This window comes from Heterocephalus glaber, unplaced genomic scaffold (assembly GCF_053883595.1).
Source record: "Heterocephalus glaber isolate CG9 unplaced genomic scaffold, H.glaber_assembly_v1.0 deba00001579, whole genome shotgun sequence".
Classification (NCBI taxonomy): Eukaryota; Metazoa; Chordata; class Mammalia; order Rodentia; family Bathyergidae; genus Heterocephalus; species Heterocephalus glaber.
In genome coordinates, this window is record NW_028258360.1 from 900174 (window position 1) to 913955 (window position 13782).

General features: G+C 34.9%; 1 protein-coding gene and 1 long non-coding RNA gene across 21 annotated transcripts in view; one reads left to right on the forward strand and one right to left on the reverse strand.

Annotated features, from left to right (window-relative positions):
• The window catches only part of Pcca (propionyl-CoA carboxylase subunit alpha), a 399147-nt gene that overhangs the window by 62682 nt on the left and 322683 nt on the right, over window positions 1-13782 (forward strand). For all 19 annotated transcript variants that reach the window (XR_015443859.1, XR_002387412.2, XM_087193202.1 and 16 more), the window contains 2 exons: window positions 8000-8113; window positions 9978-10031. Coding sequence is in view for 17 of the 19 variants with exons in the window: in XM_087193202.1 (XP_087049328.1) it covers window positions 8000-8113; window positions 9978-10031 (168 nt within the window). In the remaining 2 variants the exon portion in view is untranslated. The remainder of the gene's footprint in view (window positions 1-7999; window positions 8114-9977; window positions 10032-13782) is intronic.
• Window positions 8112-13782, reverse strand: part of LOC106010573 (uncharacterized) — a 31532-nt gene continuing 25861 nt past the window's right edge. The window contains exons 3-4 of one of the 2 annotated variants that reach the window (XR_015443862.1): window positions 10897-10975; window positions 8112-8375 (exon numbers count right to left, since the gene is read on the reverse strand). This is a non-coding gene — a long non-coding RNA (uncharacterized LOC106010573). The remainder of the gene's footprint in view (window positions 8376-10896; window positions 10976-13782) is intronic. The other variant, XR_015443863.1, reaches the window with a different exon arrangement.

Genomic DNA, 13782 nt, shown 5'->3' on the forward strand with positions numbered 1-13782 from the left:
GAGAGAGTGGAAGGCAGAGATAAATACTGTATAAATGGAATTAGAAACTAATGTTTTAGGTAAAATTGTTTGATTTCTTTGAATTTTGAAAATAGTACTTGGATATTTATTTTTCTGATGTTTTCATTATTTATAGTTTTTATTTTGGTGAGGCAGCTTTTTCGTTAGTCTTTTCCTATCTTTTTTTCTTTTTTTTTTTTTGCAGCTAACAGTAGAACTTTATTATCTTAGAGTTCTGTAGTCTAGAAGTCCAAGATTGAGTTATCAGAAAGTTGTTAGCAAGTTGAGAACCCTGAGGAAGAATCTGTTCCACACCTTCCCCATAGCTTGAAGTGGTTTGCTGGCAATCTGTGGCATTCTGTGGATTATAGGTGCATCATCTCAATCTCTACCTTCATCCTAATGTGGCTTCCTTCCTTGCATACACCCCCGTGTCCAGATTTTTCCTTTTTGTAATGACACTGGTTATACGGGATTACAGATCACTCTACTCACCTCATTTTACTTACCTAATTACATCTGTACTGACCCTATTCTTTAACTTTTCATTTTATTAGTACACATTTGCAGTACATGGCATTTACATTTACCTTTGGGAGTAGGTGCATGTACGTAACACAGCTTGATTTCTTTTTAATCCCCTTCCCTCCTCCCTCTCTCCCTCCCTCCTCTAAATCCCCTTTCCCTATTTTCGTGCTTTTCCTTCTCCTCCCCCTCTCCCTTTTCCCCCTTCTTATTTTTAGTTCATGTTCATGATATATAATGTTCACATTCATTGTGTGTATTTGGTACATATAAGTGACACATCTTAAATCTTTTTACTTCCCCTTCACCTCCCCCTCTCCTCCCGCCTTCATTTTTCTGGACTCCTTTTCATTAGGAAAAGATCTAGCTCCTTGTTTCCTTCTATCAATCCTTTATTGTACTCTTCATTTGTACTTTACTATAATCAAATGAGAGGTACCATATGGTATTTAAGCTTGTATGTCTGATTTATTTCATTCAATGAAATTAAACAAACAATACAAAGAACAATACAATGAATCAAAGAGCTGGTTCTTTGAAAAAATAAACAAAATAGACAAACCCTTAGCCAAACCTACCAAAAGAAAGAAAAGACATCAATACAGCATGAAAAAGGGAAAAATCACAACAGACACAGGCAAAATCAAGAAAATAGTAATTGCCATGAAAATTTGTATTCCAATAAATTGGAAAATCTTGAAGAAATGGACAGAGTCCTAGACTCATCTGAATTACCAAAACTAAACCAAGAAGACATAAAGATATTGAACAACCTAATAACAAGCAGTGAAACTGTGGCAGTAATAAAAAATCCTATCAACTAAAAAAAGTCCGGAACCTGATGGATTCACTACTAAATTTTACAAAGGCTTTAAGGACGATGTGTCACCAATATACCTCAAACTAGTCAATGAAATTGAAAGGGGATGAGTGGTTCCAGACTCATTTATGGAAGCTGGTATCACTCTGATCTCCAAACCAGACAAAGATCCAACTAAAAAAAGAAAACTTCACTAGTTTTTTCTAGTCAGAGAGCCAGCTGCCATCTCTAATAAGGTAGGGTTTTTCTACCTTGTGTTGTCCAGATGTTCCTTTTAATTTGAATACAGTTATTTACTCTTTTACACAAAGGAGCATGCTGACAGCTACACCAAGTGTTCTTTCCTAAGCCAGTAGACATTTAGATTTGGAGAAAAGTTAGATTTTGAAATAAGGACAAGCAGCCTGTAGTCCTTTATTAAACAATTTACTTTCTTTCCCTTTGCCCCTTGCTGCTGCCAGATAGGATATCTTTTTACTCCTCTCTTCACTACTCTCTATCACAAATCTGTTTCTAAAAAGTAAAGGACTAATTCCTCCTGAAATCTCTGCAAGGTGGAATGAGCTTTCCTACAGAGGAGAGGATATGCTTTTGTCCTTTGGTAGAGCTGGGAAGTGTCTGTCGTGAAGTCAGTGTGTGCTTGGTCCTTCCTCTGATGCTGGCCAGCTGATGACCAGTGCATCGGTCTCCCTGGAAGAGGCAGTGCCATAGAAGGAAGGTCCTACTCTACTTAGCAAGTAGCTTCATCTCTCCTGGTTCCTGTATGTGTTTTCTCATGTTGGCACTCTTACGCTCCACCTTACATGAGGCTTTTATTCCAAGGAAGGTAAGAAATGAAGCATCTTTCTTTGTCTCAGCCCGGTGCCTTTGCTCTGTTTTTCTGAGTATGTTCTCATTGTTCTCTAGGCCACGTCCCCAAGGAGGACATTGTTCTTGCTAGCTGGGGCAAGTCATGGAGCTGCTGATGAGTTCAATGAATGGCTCATTCACCCAGCACATTGATGGTGAACCTTTTAGAGCTTTCCATGATGCAAACAGCCCACTGTGGCTCACGTGCTGTAGGTTTGCCACCACTGACCTAGTGTCTTTATTGAAGTAATTAATTATTAGGCTTGAGACAGAAATCAAAATTATTTTTGGAGCTCCTTCAAAGTACTCAGCCTGTCCTCGGTTATAGATGAATATTATTTTTTGGGGAGATGGAGAGAAGGAAGAGTATTTTTGAAGAGAAATTAAAAACACTTACAGGTACTTTTGATGTCTTCAGGTTTCACCTCCTTAGTCATTGAGAACGTGCTAAAGGATACTTCTTGGACTCCTTAACTGTGTTTGATGCTTGCCTTCAAAGTCAGGGAGCTATCTGTAGACTGCCAGAAACTTTCAAATTTCAAACTTTCAAATCTTTCAATATTGTCTGAAACTTCCTGGTGAGAAACTAACCAGCCATAGACTGAAAATCCAGGGTTGTCCTTCCTGTCAGGAACTCAGCAGCAGTATTGTGCAATAATGAGCAATGGGATCTGAGGTTATTAAAGCAGCTTTTAGAGTTACTAGGAATGCTGTGGTATCACATACCCATTTTTATGCTGTATGAGTCTCTCACTAAGGATTTATTGATATTTTTCATGATAGTCCTAAAAATTTTAAATTTTTTAAAAAAAATTACATTATTGTTTACAACTCTTGGTTTATAAATGAAAGTAAAAGTCTATATGATGCCTGTCCTGCATTAAGAAATGCAGAATTCGCCCGCCTCACAAGCGCAAGGTCCCAAGTTCGATCTCTGGTACCAGAAAAAGAAATGCAGAATTTTAAAAGGTCCTGACTTCTAATTTATGCTAGTGAGATGAGTCAGGCTTCATCTTTCTATGCCAACTTCCCAGGGAAAATAAAAAGTTAGAAATAAAACAAAACAAAACAACAGGAAAAGAAAGCCAGAATTTCGATGGAAAATGGGAAATTCTCTTGGGATCCTGAAACTACTGTCCTAGAAACAATGACAAATTTCTGAAAGAGACAGCTGGTGGGATCATTCACTGGGAAACTTCAAATCCGCCAAGTTCATTACTTGGGAAGTAATAGGCTGATAGAAGTAATTTTCCTCTAAAGAATAAAAAATTGATATGAATTTGTACATGCTTGAGGAGAAACTAACAATCTGGTTTCAGATCTCTTAGTTTTTTGAGAATGTAAATGTTCATGAAGACTGCTGTACTTGTTATTAATGCTTTAAATTTTTCTTTTTGAAACAGCAAATCCTACTGATTATCTGTTAAAGTTATTACTATTAAAATGTATAAAAAGGAATTTATATTTTTGAAGATGTTGAAAATTTTAAAACATGATAACATCTAGTGAGCTTAGACAATGTTGTCTTTCTTTAGAACACCATTTGTGCTGCTTCTATACAGTGTATTTTGTATAGGCCAAAGAAAGCACTTCATACATTTGGTACAATGATATCAACTGAAAATGAGTTTCAATTCTTTTTTTTTTTTTTTGAGACAGTCCAGGTTGTCAAAAAATTTTTTAAATTGTCCTCTTCAGGTTGCTTCATAAATTTCTCCTTGAGAACTAAGGTGGCTGAGGATTGTGCTTTTCTCTTTGAGGGACCTCTCCCAGCATAGTGAGTTCTGATCTTAGCTAGACTGTGGGCTTGTTCAGATGTGAATACACCGTTCCCTCAAGTAATAATACTGGTTTCTGAACAATGGAAGTAAAGAACAAGTCTTGGACCTGGGATTTAGCTCAGTGGTTTTGCCACCTGCTGTGCAGGCGCAAGGACCCGAGCTTGATCGCTGGTACCAAAAAAGAACAAAGTCCTCTGCAGAAGCAATTTGTGTTTTGCCCTTCTTTGTAAAGTCCTTATGTAGTTTTGGTCTGCTTGTGATATATACTTTGTTTGAATGTTTCTCATAACATTATTAAACATTTGATATGTTAGGCTCTGGGCTAGTTCTTGGTTTATCAAGAGTTTGTGATAATGTAGGAAAAATGTCTATTATGAGAATTAAAAAACTAAACACTGAAAAATTATGTATACAGTATCACTATGAAAGAGTAGACTGGAATTTAAAAATCCAAAATAGGGCCAGGGATGTAGCTGGGCTGGGAATTTAGCTCAGTGGCACCATTTCTGCCTCACAAGCGCAAGGTCCTGAGTTGGATCCCCAGTACAAAAAAACCCAAAAGAGCCAAAATACTATTAGGATTCCTTCTTCTTTTTTCACTTGTTGATGCATGTTCATTATAGAAAATTTGGACCTATAAACACATTCATATGCATATGTGTATGTTTAATTTCTTTCCTTCATACAACTGTCAGTTGCCACATCTCCAAGATTGAGGTCTTCAGTGGGTTATAGATTTTTACTTTAAAGATAAGACTTAATGCTGCAGCCAGGTGTGATGGTCCATGCCTGTAATCCCAGCACTCGGGAGGCTGAGGCAGGAGGATTGCTGTGAGTTCGAGATAAGACTGGGCTACATAGTGAGTTTAAGGCCAGCCTAAACCATATAGTGAGACCCTGCCTCAAAAAAAAAAAGACTTAATGTTGCAACTTTTAAAAAACTTACAGTGGCTTTAGCCTTTAATAATGAATGGTACTATTTCAATTGTCATTCCAATATATCTATGAGTTAATGAGTTTTAGTACATAATACTGTAATGAGATTTAAATGAAAACTAATGTCGAGTTTCTTTGTCCATTAATCTGTTGATGAGCATATAGACTGTTTTCAATATTTAGCTGTTATAAATTGTGCTGCCATAAACATAGGTATGCGTGAATCTCTGAAATATCATGTCTTTCATTCTTCTGGAAAGATACCTAGAAGGAGAATAGCTGTGCCAAATGGGATTTTCTAGTTTTAGTTTTTTGAGGAATCTTCATATGGATTTCCATAGTGGTCGTACTAGTTTACATTCCCACCAACAATGTAAAAAGCTGCCCCACATCTCACCAGTCTTTTTTTTTCAATTCATTAAGTTTATTGGTACATTTTAGGTATACAATACAGTTACATTAATCACTGGGATCTTGTACCTTTACATGATCTATCTTTGTTCTTATTTTTGTCCCCATTCCCCTGCCCTCCCTTCACCCCCTTCCATCCCTCCTTATTTACGAAGATTTCCGTTTTTTCCTTTTCTCATATCTTTTCCTTTCTCTTCTTTCTATCCCCCTACCCCTCTCACTTCCCCTTCCCCTTCCCCTTTGCACCTGTTCTTCCTCTTTCACATTACATATTATACATTTTGATCCTCATTTACACTTTCACACCAGAGAAACTATTGGGTATTTACATGCGTGTCCTATTTATTTCTTAAATTTTTGTTTGTTTGTTTGTTTTGGTACCGGGGATCGAACTCAGGTCCTTGCGTTTGCTGGACAGGCGGTGGAACCACTGAGCTAAATCCCCGGCAATGTGTCCTATTTATTTCACTTAAGAGTATAGCCTCAATGTGCATCCATTTAGCTCACCAGTCTTTTTTTTGGTACTGGGGATCGAACTTGGGACCTTGTACTTGTGAGGCAGGCAGTGGAACCACTGAGCTAAATCCCTGGCCTAGCTCACCAGTCTTTATTATTTGATTTCTTGATGATAGACATTCTTTTTGGGGTAAGATGGAATCTCATTGTTATTTTAATTTGCATTTCTCTAATGACTAGCGATATAACTTGAATCATTTGTGGGAAAATGGATACACCTTGAGACCATAGTGTTAAGTGAAATGAATCAGAAACACAAGCTTAAATATAACATGATTTCTCTTATTTGAGAAACACAAAATATAAATAAAGAGCAAAATAGAAGTAGGGATATGCTCTCAAATGGGAAGTGGATCAAGAGATGAGGGAAGGGAAAGGGGATGAGAAAAGATCTTTTAGTAATAAAATCATTATGTACTGTGAACATGATGTGCTGATAAAAGAAATTTAACACTCTTGTCTTCTGGAACCTTATGACCTGGTGGAGGAGAGTGTATAAATTGTAGCATAGTCTGTAAAGCAGTTAAAATGAAATTGCTGGATAGAATGTGATTAAATGCCAAAATTTGTGCTACATTCCAATGGAGTTCAGCTTAAAGGAGATTAATCCAAATCTGAAATACTTGGGAAAGTCCCACTGGTATAACTTAATCTTAGTAATAGGTAGCATTGAGGCAAATACAATAAATAAAAGTGTGGACTTAAAGACTTTATCCTTATCTAGCAAAGAGTTCTTTTAAAAGAATTATTAAGTATTGAATTTCTTACAGAAAAAAAAAAGCACAACCATAACAGCAACAACAAAATAGAAAATAACAGCATCTGAAATGGGCATCGGGCCCTAGAGGAGGGGCCATTCTGGTCTGAGGGCCGAAGAGAAACTTCAGGTTGAGAATAAGCCAGGCAAAGATAACTAGGAGGAGAGAGCCTTGCTTTAAACAGGAATATTTGAAAGCCCTTTTGCAAGCATGGCTGCCTTTCCTTGCAATTTATATTGTTAAAGGAATTATAGAGTGTTTGTATTTGAGTATTTTATATTAAGATATTGATTTGTAAATCCCTTAGGAAGGTATCTTTTACCTTCAATATACAATGTAGTTTTTTACCTAAATTTGAAAATAATTGAAAAATTTTGAGTTTTCTAAAATACTATTTTTTTAGATCTTGTTTAAAACAAAGTTGTTTTAAAACATTAATCCAGAACTAAAGACTATAATTTAGAAATACTCAAAAGTATTTGGCACCTATGAATTTTTTTTTTTTCTGGTGGAGGATTAGGTCATAAATGTTCAGGTGTATATTTGTGCTTCAGTTTTATACATTTGCCTCATAAAATAATTATCTGATTGTGTGTTCCTTAAATTGGAAAACCGTTAAGAAAAGCCAGTTCAGAAATGCATTATTTTAAAAGAATAGATTTCTTTTAGAATTAAACAATTTACTCTTATCAGTAAAATGCCTATCTAGCCTCTCATTAGCAAAAATAGATTTAAAACATTGTAGAGAAAGTAGTCTTAAAAATAAGGTACACATGACTGAATTCTGAATAGAACTTAATACACGTATCAGTTCTTTTAGGAATAAATGTAAAACAGACAAAGATCAAATGTGAGAATATTTAAATGGTTCTCAAGATTTTCTGGTTCATGTGTTGTGATATTGAACTCTTTAGTCCTAGGCTTTAATTTGTGCCTGGTGCTGACCTGATGCTGTGCAGGGACACTCATTGCATTTCTCCATTCAGTCCCTCTAATTATCCCAACTTCCTGGGGAGCTTGCTTAGAACTGGGCATGAGAGCTTGTTATTAAAATATTGGGCTACCCTGGCTATATGTGACAAGGTAGTTTTTGATATCAGATTTATGCATAGATGAACAGAATAGGAACATAAAATTGTTAGGTCTGATTTTCTTTAAATAGGTAGTGGGTATTATAAAAATATTTGTTTAGGTGAGGATTAGGTTCGTAATAAATGAAATCATGGGTAATATGTTCCTGAGCCTTTTTGTTGTATTGCTAGTTTTTAGTGGATATTCAGAAAGGAATCTGACTCTGCAAGTGATATGTGAAACAATTAGATTTGCAATTTTGTGTATATTTGTGGATGATGGTAATTGTTTTTGTTAAGAGCATCTGTTAATATAGGGATTTGTCTCTTCAGGTTCACGTGAAAATGGCGGATGAGGCTGTCTGTGTTGGCCCAGCTCCCACCAGTAAAAGCTACCTCAACATGGATGCCATCATGGAAGCCATTAAGAAAACCAGGGCCCAAGCTGTGAGTCTGAATGAACCTATCTACGCAGCTGTTTCATATGTAGTGAGCAGGAAGCTAGAGTTTGTATTAAAAAAAAAAATAAGAGAGAACGATTGAAAATGCTGTTGCAGTTAGTTCATGTCACATGAGTTAAATGTGGCCGAATTCGCTACTGGAAATCAAAGGCTTTGTAGCATCTGGCAGTGTTGGTCGCTGATCCTGCAGGTGGCTGCTGGATTCAGCTTTCACACCAGGGAGCAGTTTCAGTTCATTTCCAAATTTGCTAGGAAAAAAGAAATTCCAATTAGTTTTGAGTATTAACCCTTTCAGGGTAATAAGAACATTAAAAACAACAACAATAAAAAAACCCTCAGGATCCAAAAGACCCTGTTTTAATTCCATTTTAAACATTTAAAAATTATATGTACCCAGTTATATTTCCAGAAATAAAAACTATGCATTTAGTAATTATTTGAGTTAATAGTGTCAATAAAATTCCCATAGCTTATATCGATAAATCAATTATTCATTTATTTAAATTTGGTTTGAGTAAAGTAGAATCCAAGGAAAAACGGGTTTCTGATATCAGATATAGCAGAGTTTTAAAAAATACCAGAGAAATAATTACATATAATATTAAAAACTATCCAGAGTTATCTCTGAAACTGAATGGAAGCAACCAGCACTGGCACTTAGTTTGGAATTCTTCAGTTAGTACTCACATTTCTCTGAAAGAAATGGTTTAGATACATGTTTAAATAAAGGTACATGTTTAAATGAATTTGAATTCATGAACCTTTATTATTAGATACTTACAGTTTATTAGCACAGTTAATGAAAGTAGAACTCAACCTTTTAACTATAGCTTGTCAATATAACTTTTAGTTGAATGTTTATATAAAATGAAATTTGTAGAATGAAACTTTTTTTCTGATGCAGCAGTTTAAATTATTCTCTACCATGTGCAGAAAGCTCAGTTCAGCATTAAAAATCTCTGATATGGGGCTGGGGATTTAGCTCAGTGGTTTCACTGCCTGCTGTGCACGTGCAAGGACCCGAGTTCGCTCCCCGGTACAAAAAAAAAAATCTCTGATATGGAGCTGTTTTTAGGTTATGATATTGGCTCCTTCAGAAATTTGATTTTCCTGTTAGCATAATTGCTTTACTAGAAATTTGTTCAGTACTGATATTGGAGTGGATAAATTTTATGTTTGACCCATGTGATGGGTAGAAAAATTACTTGATTAGAATGGGATGGTAGAATTTAGATCGTAGTAATGTGGCTTGTGGGAGAGGGTAGCATAAAGTAGTTGTGAATGGCTAAATTTGGAGTGAGGAGAGGAAAAATAGATATTAGAAAAAAGTTCAAGAGTACAGTACAAGGTAAAACCAAATCTCTGTTTTAGTTTGGATTGATAGAGATCTGAGCTTGTTGGCTAGTGGGACGCCATCAGGAATAAAATGTGTTAGTTCACTTAGTACTTGGATTTGGAAAATAGCAGTTCTAGGTATTTTTAAAAAAGAGGAATTCTGAAGTTTTCACCCATTTTGCCAAATGTTACTGTAAAAATTCTTTTATGTATCAGCCATTGTGAAATTCCCCAAACTTGGCCAAGCCTTAGAAGAAGTAGGGGGATTTTGTATTAAATCATGTAAACAAATGGAACAGGGCAAGCAGATATGTAGATATATGCCCCTGATAGCCAGGACAGAGGAGACATTTTATTCTGCACCCAGAAATATGAGTCAGACCTGTCAGTATGTGAAAGAGAAGTAGATTTATTCAAGGGCACTTGAGGAAAAAAACCACATGAATGCACCCTATATGTTGCTTATTTAGGTTTTTCAATATGTAAAAGAGCTTTTGTTTTTTTTAATTTCTAAGGTACATCCAGGTTATGGATTCCTTTCAGAAAACAAAGAATTTGCCAGGTGTTTGGTAAGTTTGTAATGAACCAGAAAATGTTGATTTATATTTCAGAAAGTAGTATAATGGCATGGCTATTGTAAATGGGGGTACTGTTGAATTATAATGTTCTAATCAAGCCACATATTCTTCGAAAATTGTGAAAAGTGAAGATTTTTTATTCTGGAACCCAAGTCTTGATTTGAAGTATAATTATAAAAATGGAAAATTTATAAAATTGCCATTATGTCTAGTCTATTACATAGTGCATAGTCTTTGATTTTTAAAATTAAAAAACCAGATTTTAAAATATAAATATGTCAGAGAAGTCAGTGACTTACAGTGATTTAGTTATGCCATTAGCATGAAATATGAAGTCAGAAATAAAGATTCTATTTTTTCCCTTGTATCGCAAATTGTGGCATTTAAGATCAAATCTTACTGCCTCCTCTGTTTTAGCAAGAAAAATGTTTTTAATGATCTGGCTGTTCTAATATTACCATCTAATTAGATAAATTAACCTGTATTTGCTATTAAAATGATTTTCTAAGTGTATTTATAACCACATTCAAGGTGATATCTAAACCTTAGTTTTCAGGTATATGATTTTGATTATGAATTTTTTTGTGATTAAATCAATTGTGCCAGATATTATCTTAATTTATTATTTAAATATGTTATATTCCCTCCTTTGGTAACTTGTATTTTGTTCTCTGGATTCAAAATTATTTATAAATGTTTTCTAGATGAGATTTCCACTTAAAAATCTCTAATATAGAATAATTATTAAGATCATAGAGTTCTAGCTTAAAATTGACCATATTAACCAGCTTTATCAATTAAAAAGTAAGGCCTAAAGAGGTATCTGGAGTTGAGAAGTCCAAATATCCAGATTTACCGGTTTGATGAGGTATATTCCAGTTTTTCTTGTGTATACATTGTTCTTTTTTATCTTCCTTGGGATTCTGGCTGAAATTCTGTCATAAAAATGATTCGAATATAATACTTATTTAAATATATTTTAAAAAATATATACTAATGTATAATACCAAAAAAAAAATGTGCTGCAGAAGTGAGCACTATAGCCTACTTTTTTTTTTTTTTTTTTGGTACTGGGGATCAAACTCAGGACCTTGTGCTTGCAAGGCAAGGCGGTTGCACCACTGAGTTAAACCCCTGGCCCTAGTCTACTTTTTGTAAATAAGGTTTTATTGAAACAGAGCCATGTCCATTGATGTGTATGTTGTCTGTGGGAGCTTTTGCCCTGTAACTATGAAATTGAGTAGTTGTGATAGACACTGACGTGCCAAACCTAAAACACGTATGCTACATAGACCTTTATAAAAAAAGTTTGGTAATTCTTGGTATAGATGAGTATCCAAGTCCCAGGAAATTTCAATGACATAGCTAGTATATTCATTCATATATATATTCAATAATTTAAAGAAGCCTCATCGACACTTATGCCCAAGGGATTTGAGGATATAAAAATGAATTGTATATGAGTCTTGCCCTAGAGGAGGGCAGTCATATTGTGGAAAGTAAGGAAGTGATTTCAGTTCAGGGAAGAAAATATTGTCAGAGAAGATCAATTCTTTACAAATTAAGAAAAGGTAAATGATTTCCATTTGGGTTTTTACATTAGAGAATGGAGTGTAGGTTGTATGGCCGCTTTCATTTCTCTCCAGTTTTCTTTCTCTTGTTACCTCCTCCATTCACCTTTTTCAGTGCTGTGCCTCTGCAAGCCTGACTTCATGGGGGCTCTTTCCAGGGACAGGCTTTTCTTCACTTTCCTCCCTGGGTAGGCACACCTGTCTTTTCTTGACTTATTCCCAGCTATCTACCCTTAAAGGCACAGCTCATGTATTAGCTCTGTTGGGGGAGTTTTTCATACCTTTCTTGTGAGATGTAATATTTTTCCTTTGACTTCAAGAGCAATTTAAAAAATTTGTTATTTGGTACAACATAGTCCATATGTTATACCATACTATGTTAAAACTGTCCATATTATGTTACAATTGTTTCTGTAATTTATAAGAGCCTTGGCTTTATCAGTCTTTGTTTCCACATTGTCATTTAGCCAGTGATCTCTACACAGTAAGCTCCATAAGTATTTGTGGAAGATTCAATAAGTGCTAGTAGATTAAGAATTTGAAAGCCTTCAACTTGTAAGAAAACTTTTTTCCTGTTGCAAGACTGAATTATAACTAGAAGCCAGTAGTGCTCTGTTTGCTCGCTATGAAAATACAATACAGCTTCTGATCAAGTAGCCCTCCTCCACTTTTGTGTGTATCAGGGCTAGATTCTTATTTGGGATATAATTTCCCTGGCATTAAATATTTTCCTATCAGAGTATACCATTTATGATGCTGTTTCTAGACTCTCTGGTCCTGGCTGGTCATTTCCACAAAAATAACAAATGAAGTTGCACACAGATTTCATTATGCCTTATAAACATTGTTTGTGTGACTAGTGACCAACTATGATGGTTTCTATTCTAACCTGGGTAGATTGCCATATTGGCTGTAACTTTGGTTGGGGCTCACAAGAGATTTAAAAGTTTTCTCTGTTTTTGTAGTTTGATACTGTTGAGCTCATTTACCGTAATATTATATCTTATGTTTGAAATTTAATCAAATATGGATTTTTTCATTTGTGATTATATTTACTTTATTGTCATACAAAGGTTAGTGTAGTTTTTTTTTTTTTTTTTTGGTACGGGGGATTGAACTCGGGTTCTTGCGCTTGCGAGGCAGGTGGCGGAACCACTGAGCTAAATCCCTGGCCCTGCACATGATTTTTAAAAATCACGTCTTTTGTTATTGGTTAAATAATTTATGGGAAAAGCAAAGCTGCAAATAACTCTCATGAAGAATAGCAATTTTTAATGTGTTGAGCAAACATTGTATTTTCAAACTGTTTCCTCTTTGGACTTCTGTTATTCTGAAGAGCAAAGGACCAACAATGGGAGGATGTAAGGATTGTTAGGATTAAGAAAAAAAATTTTCAGAGCAAAGCACTCTTTCAAAGCAAAACTCCCACCCTCTGGTAAGAATGGATATTGGTTTAGAGAGATTTCATAGTCCTCCTACTGCTCTTGTGTAGTTTTAAAAAAAATCATGTATCATTTTAGCCCAACACAGCATTGCTATATTTATAAACCTTATAAGACTTTTATATATTAGATTTAATAATTGATGTATTTGGTGTATTTAAAGCATACATGTACATGTATATGGATAGTTTTAGGATATTCAGAATTGAAGGTGTAGAAAAGGAAATGTGGCAAGCAGTTGAAGTTTGACTATCGTACTCTTTTCATTGTCTTTTCTCAGAGAGCTTTTAGCTAGATAAAGAATGTAACTATTATAGAAACAATAACGAGGTATAAATTTTTCGATCCAGTGGATTAACTAAAATATGTTTAAATAGTTATGATGACCAGTCTGGGCAAGGGTACAGGCTTTTGTTCTGGGGGGTATAAATTGTTTCCATCCCTGAAATTTGCTAGTACCTGTAAAATTTAAGACATATAAATGTATGTTCAAGTAAAATATATATTATTCGGCTCAGAAATGCCTCTTTTAAGAATATTACTTGAAAAGATATATTTGAATAAAGTTTATTGTAAATTTTTAAAATATATATAATAGCAAAATTTGGAAATGGCTCAAAAGTTTCTCATCTGGAAAATGAGAATGACAGCTACCCTGTGGGGTTGTTGTAAAGATTAGAAATAACATATATGAAGAACCTAGCCGAAAGTCTGGCATTGGTGGGCAAA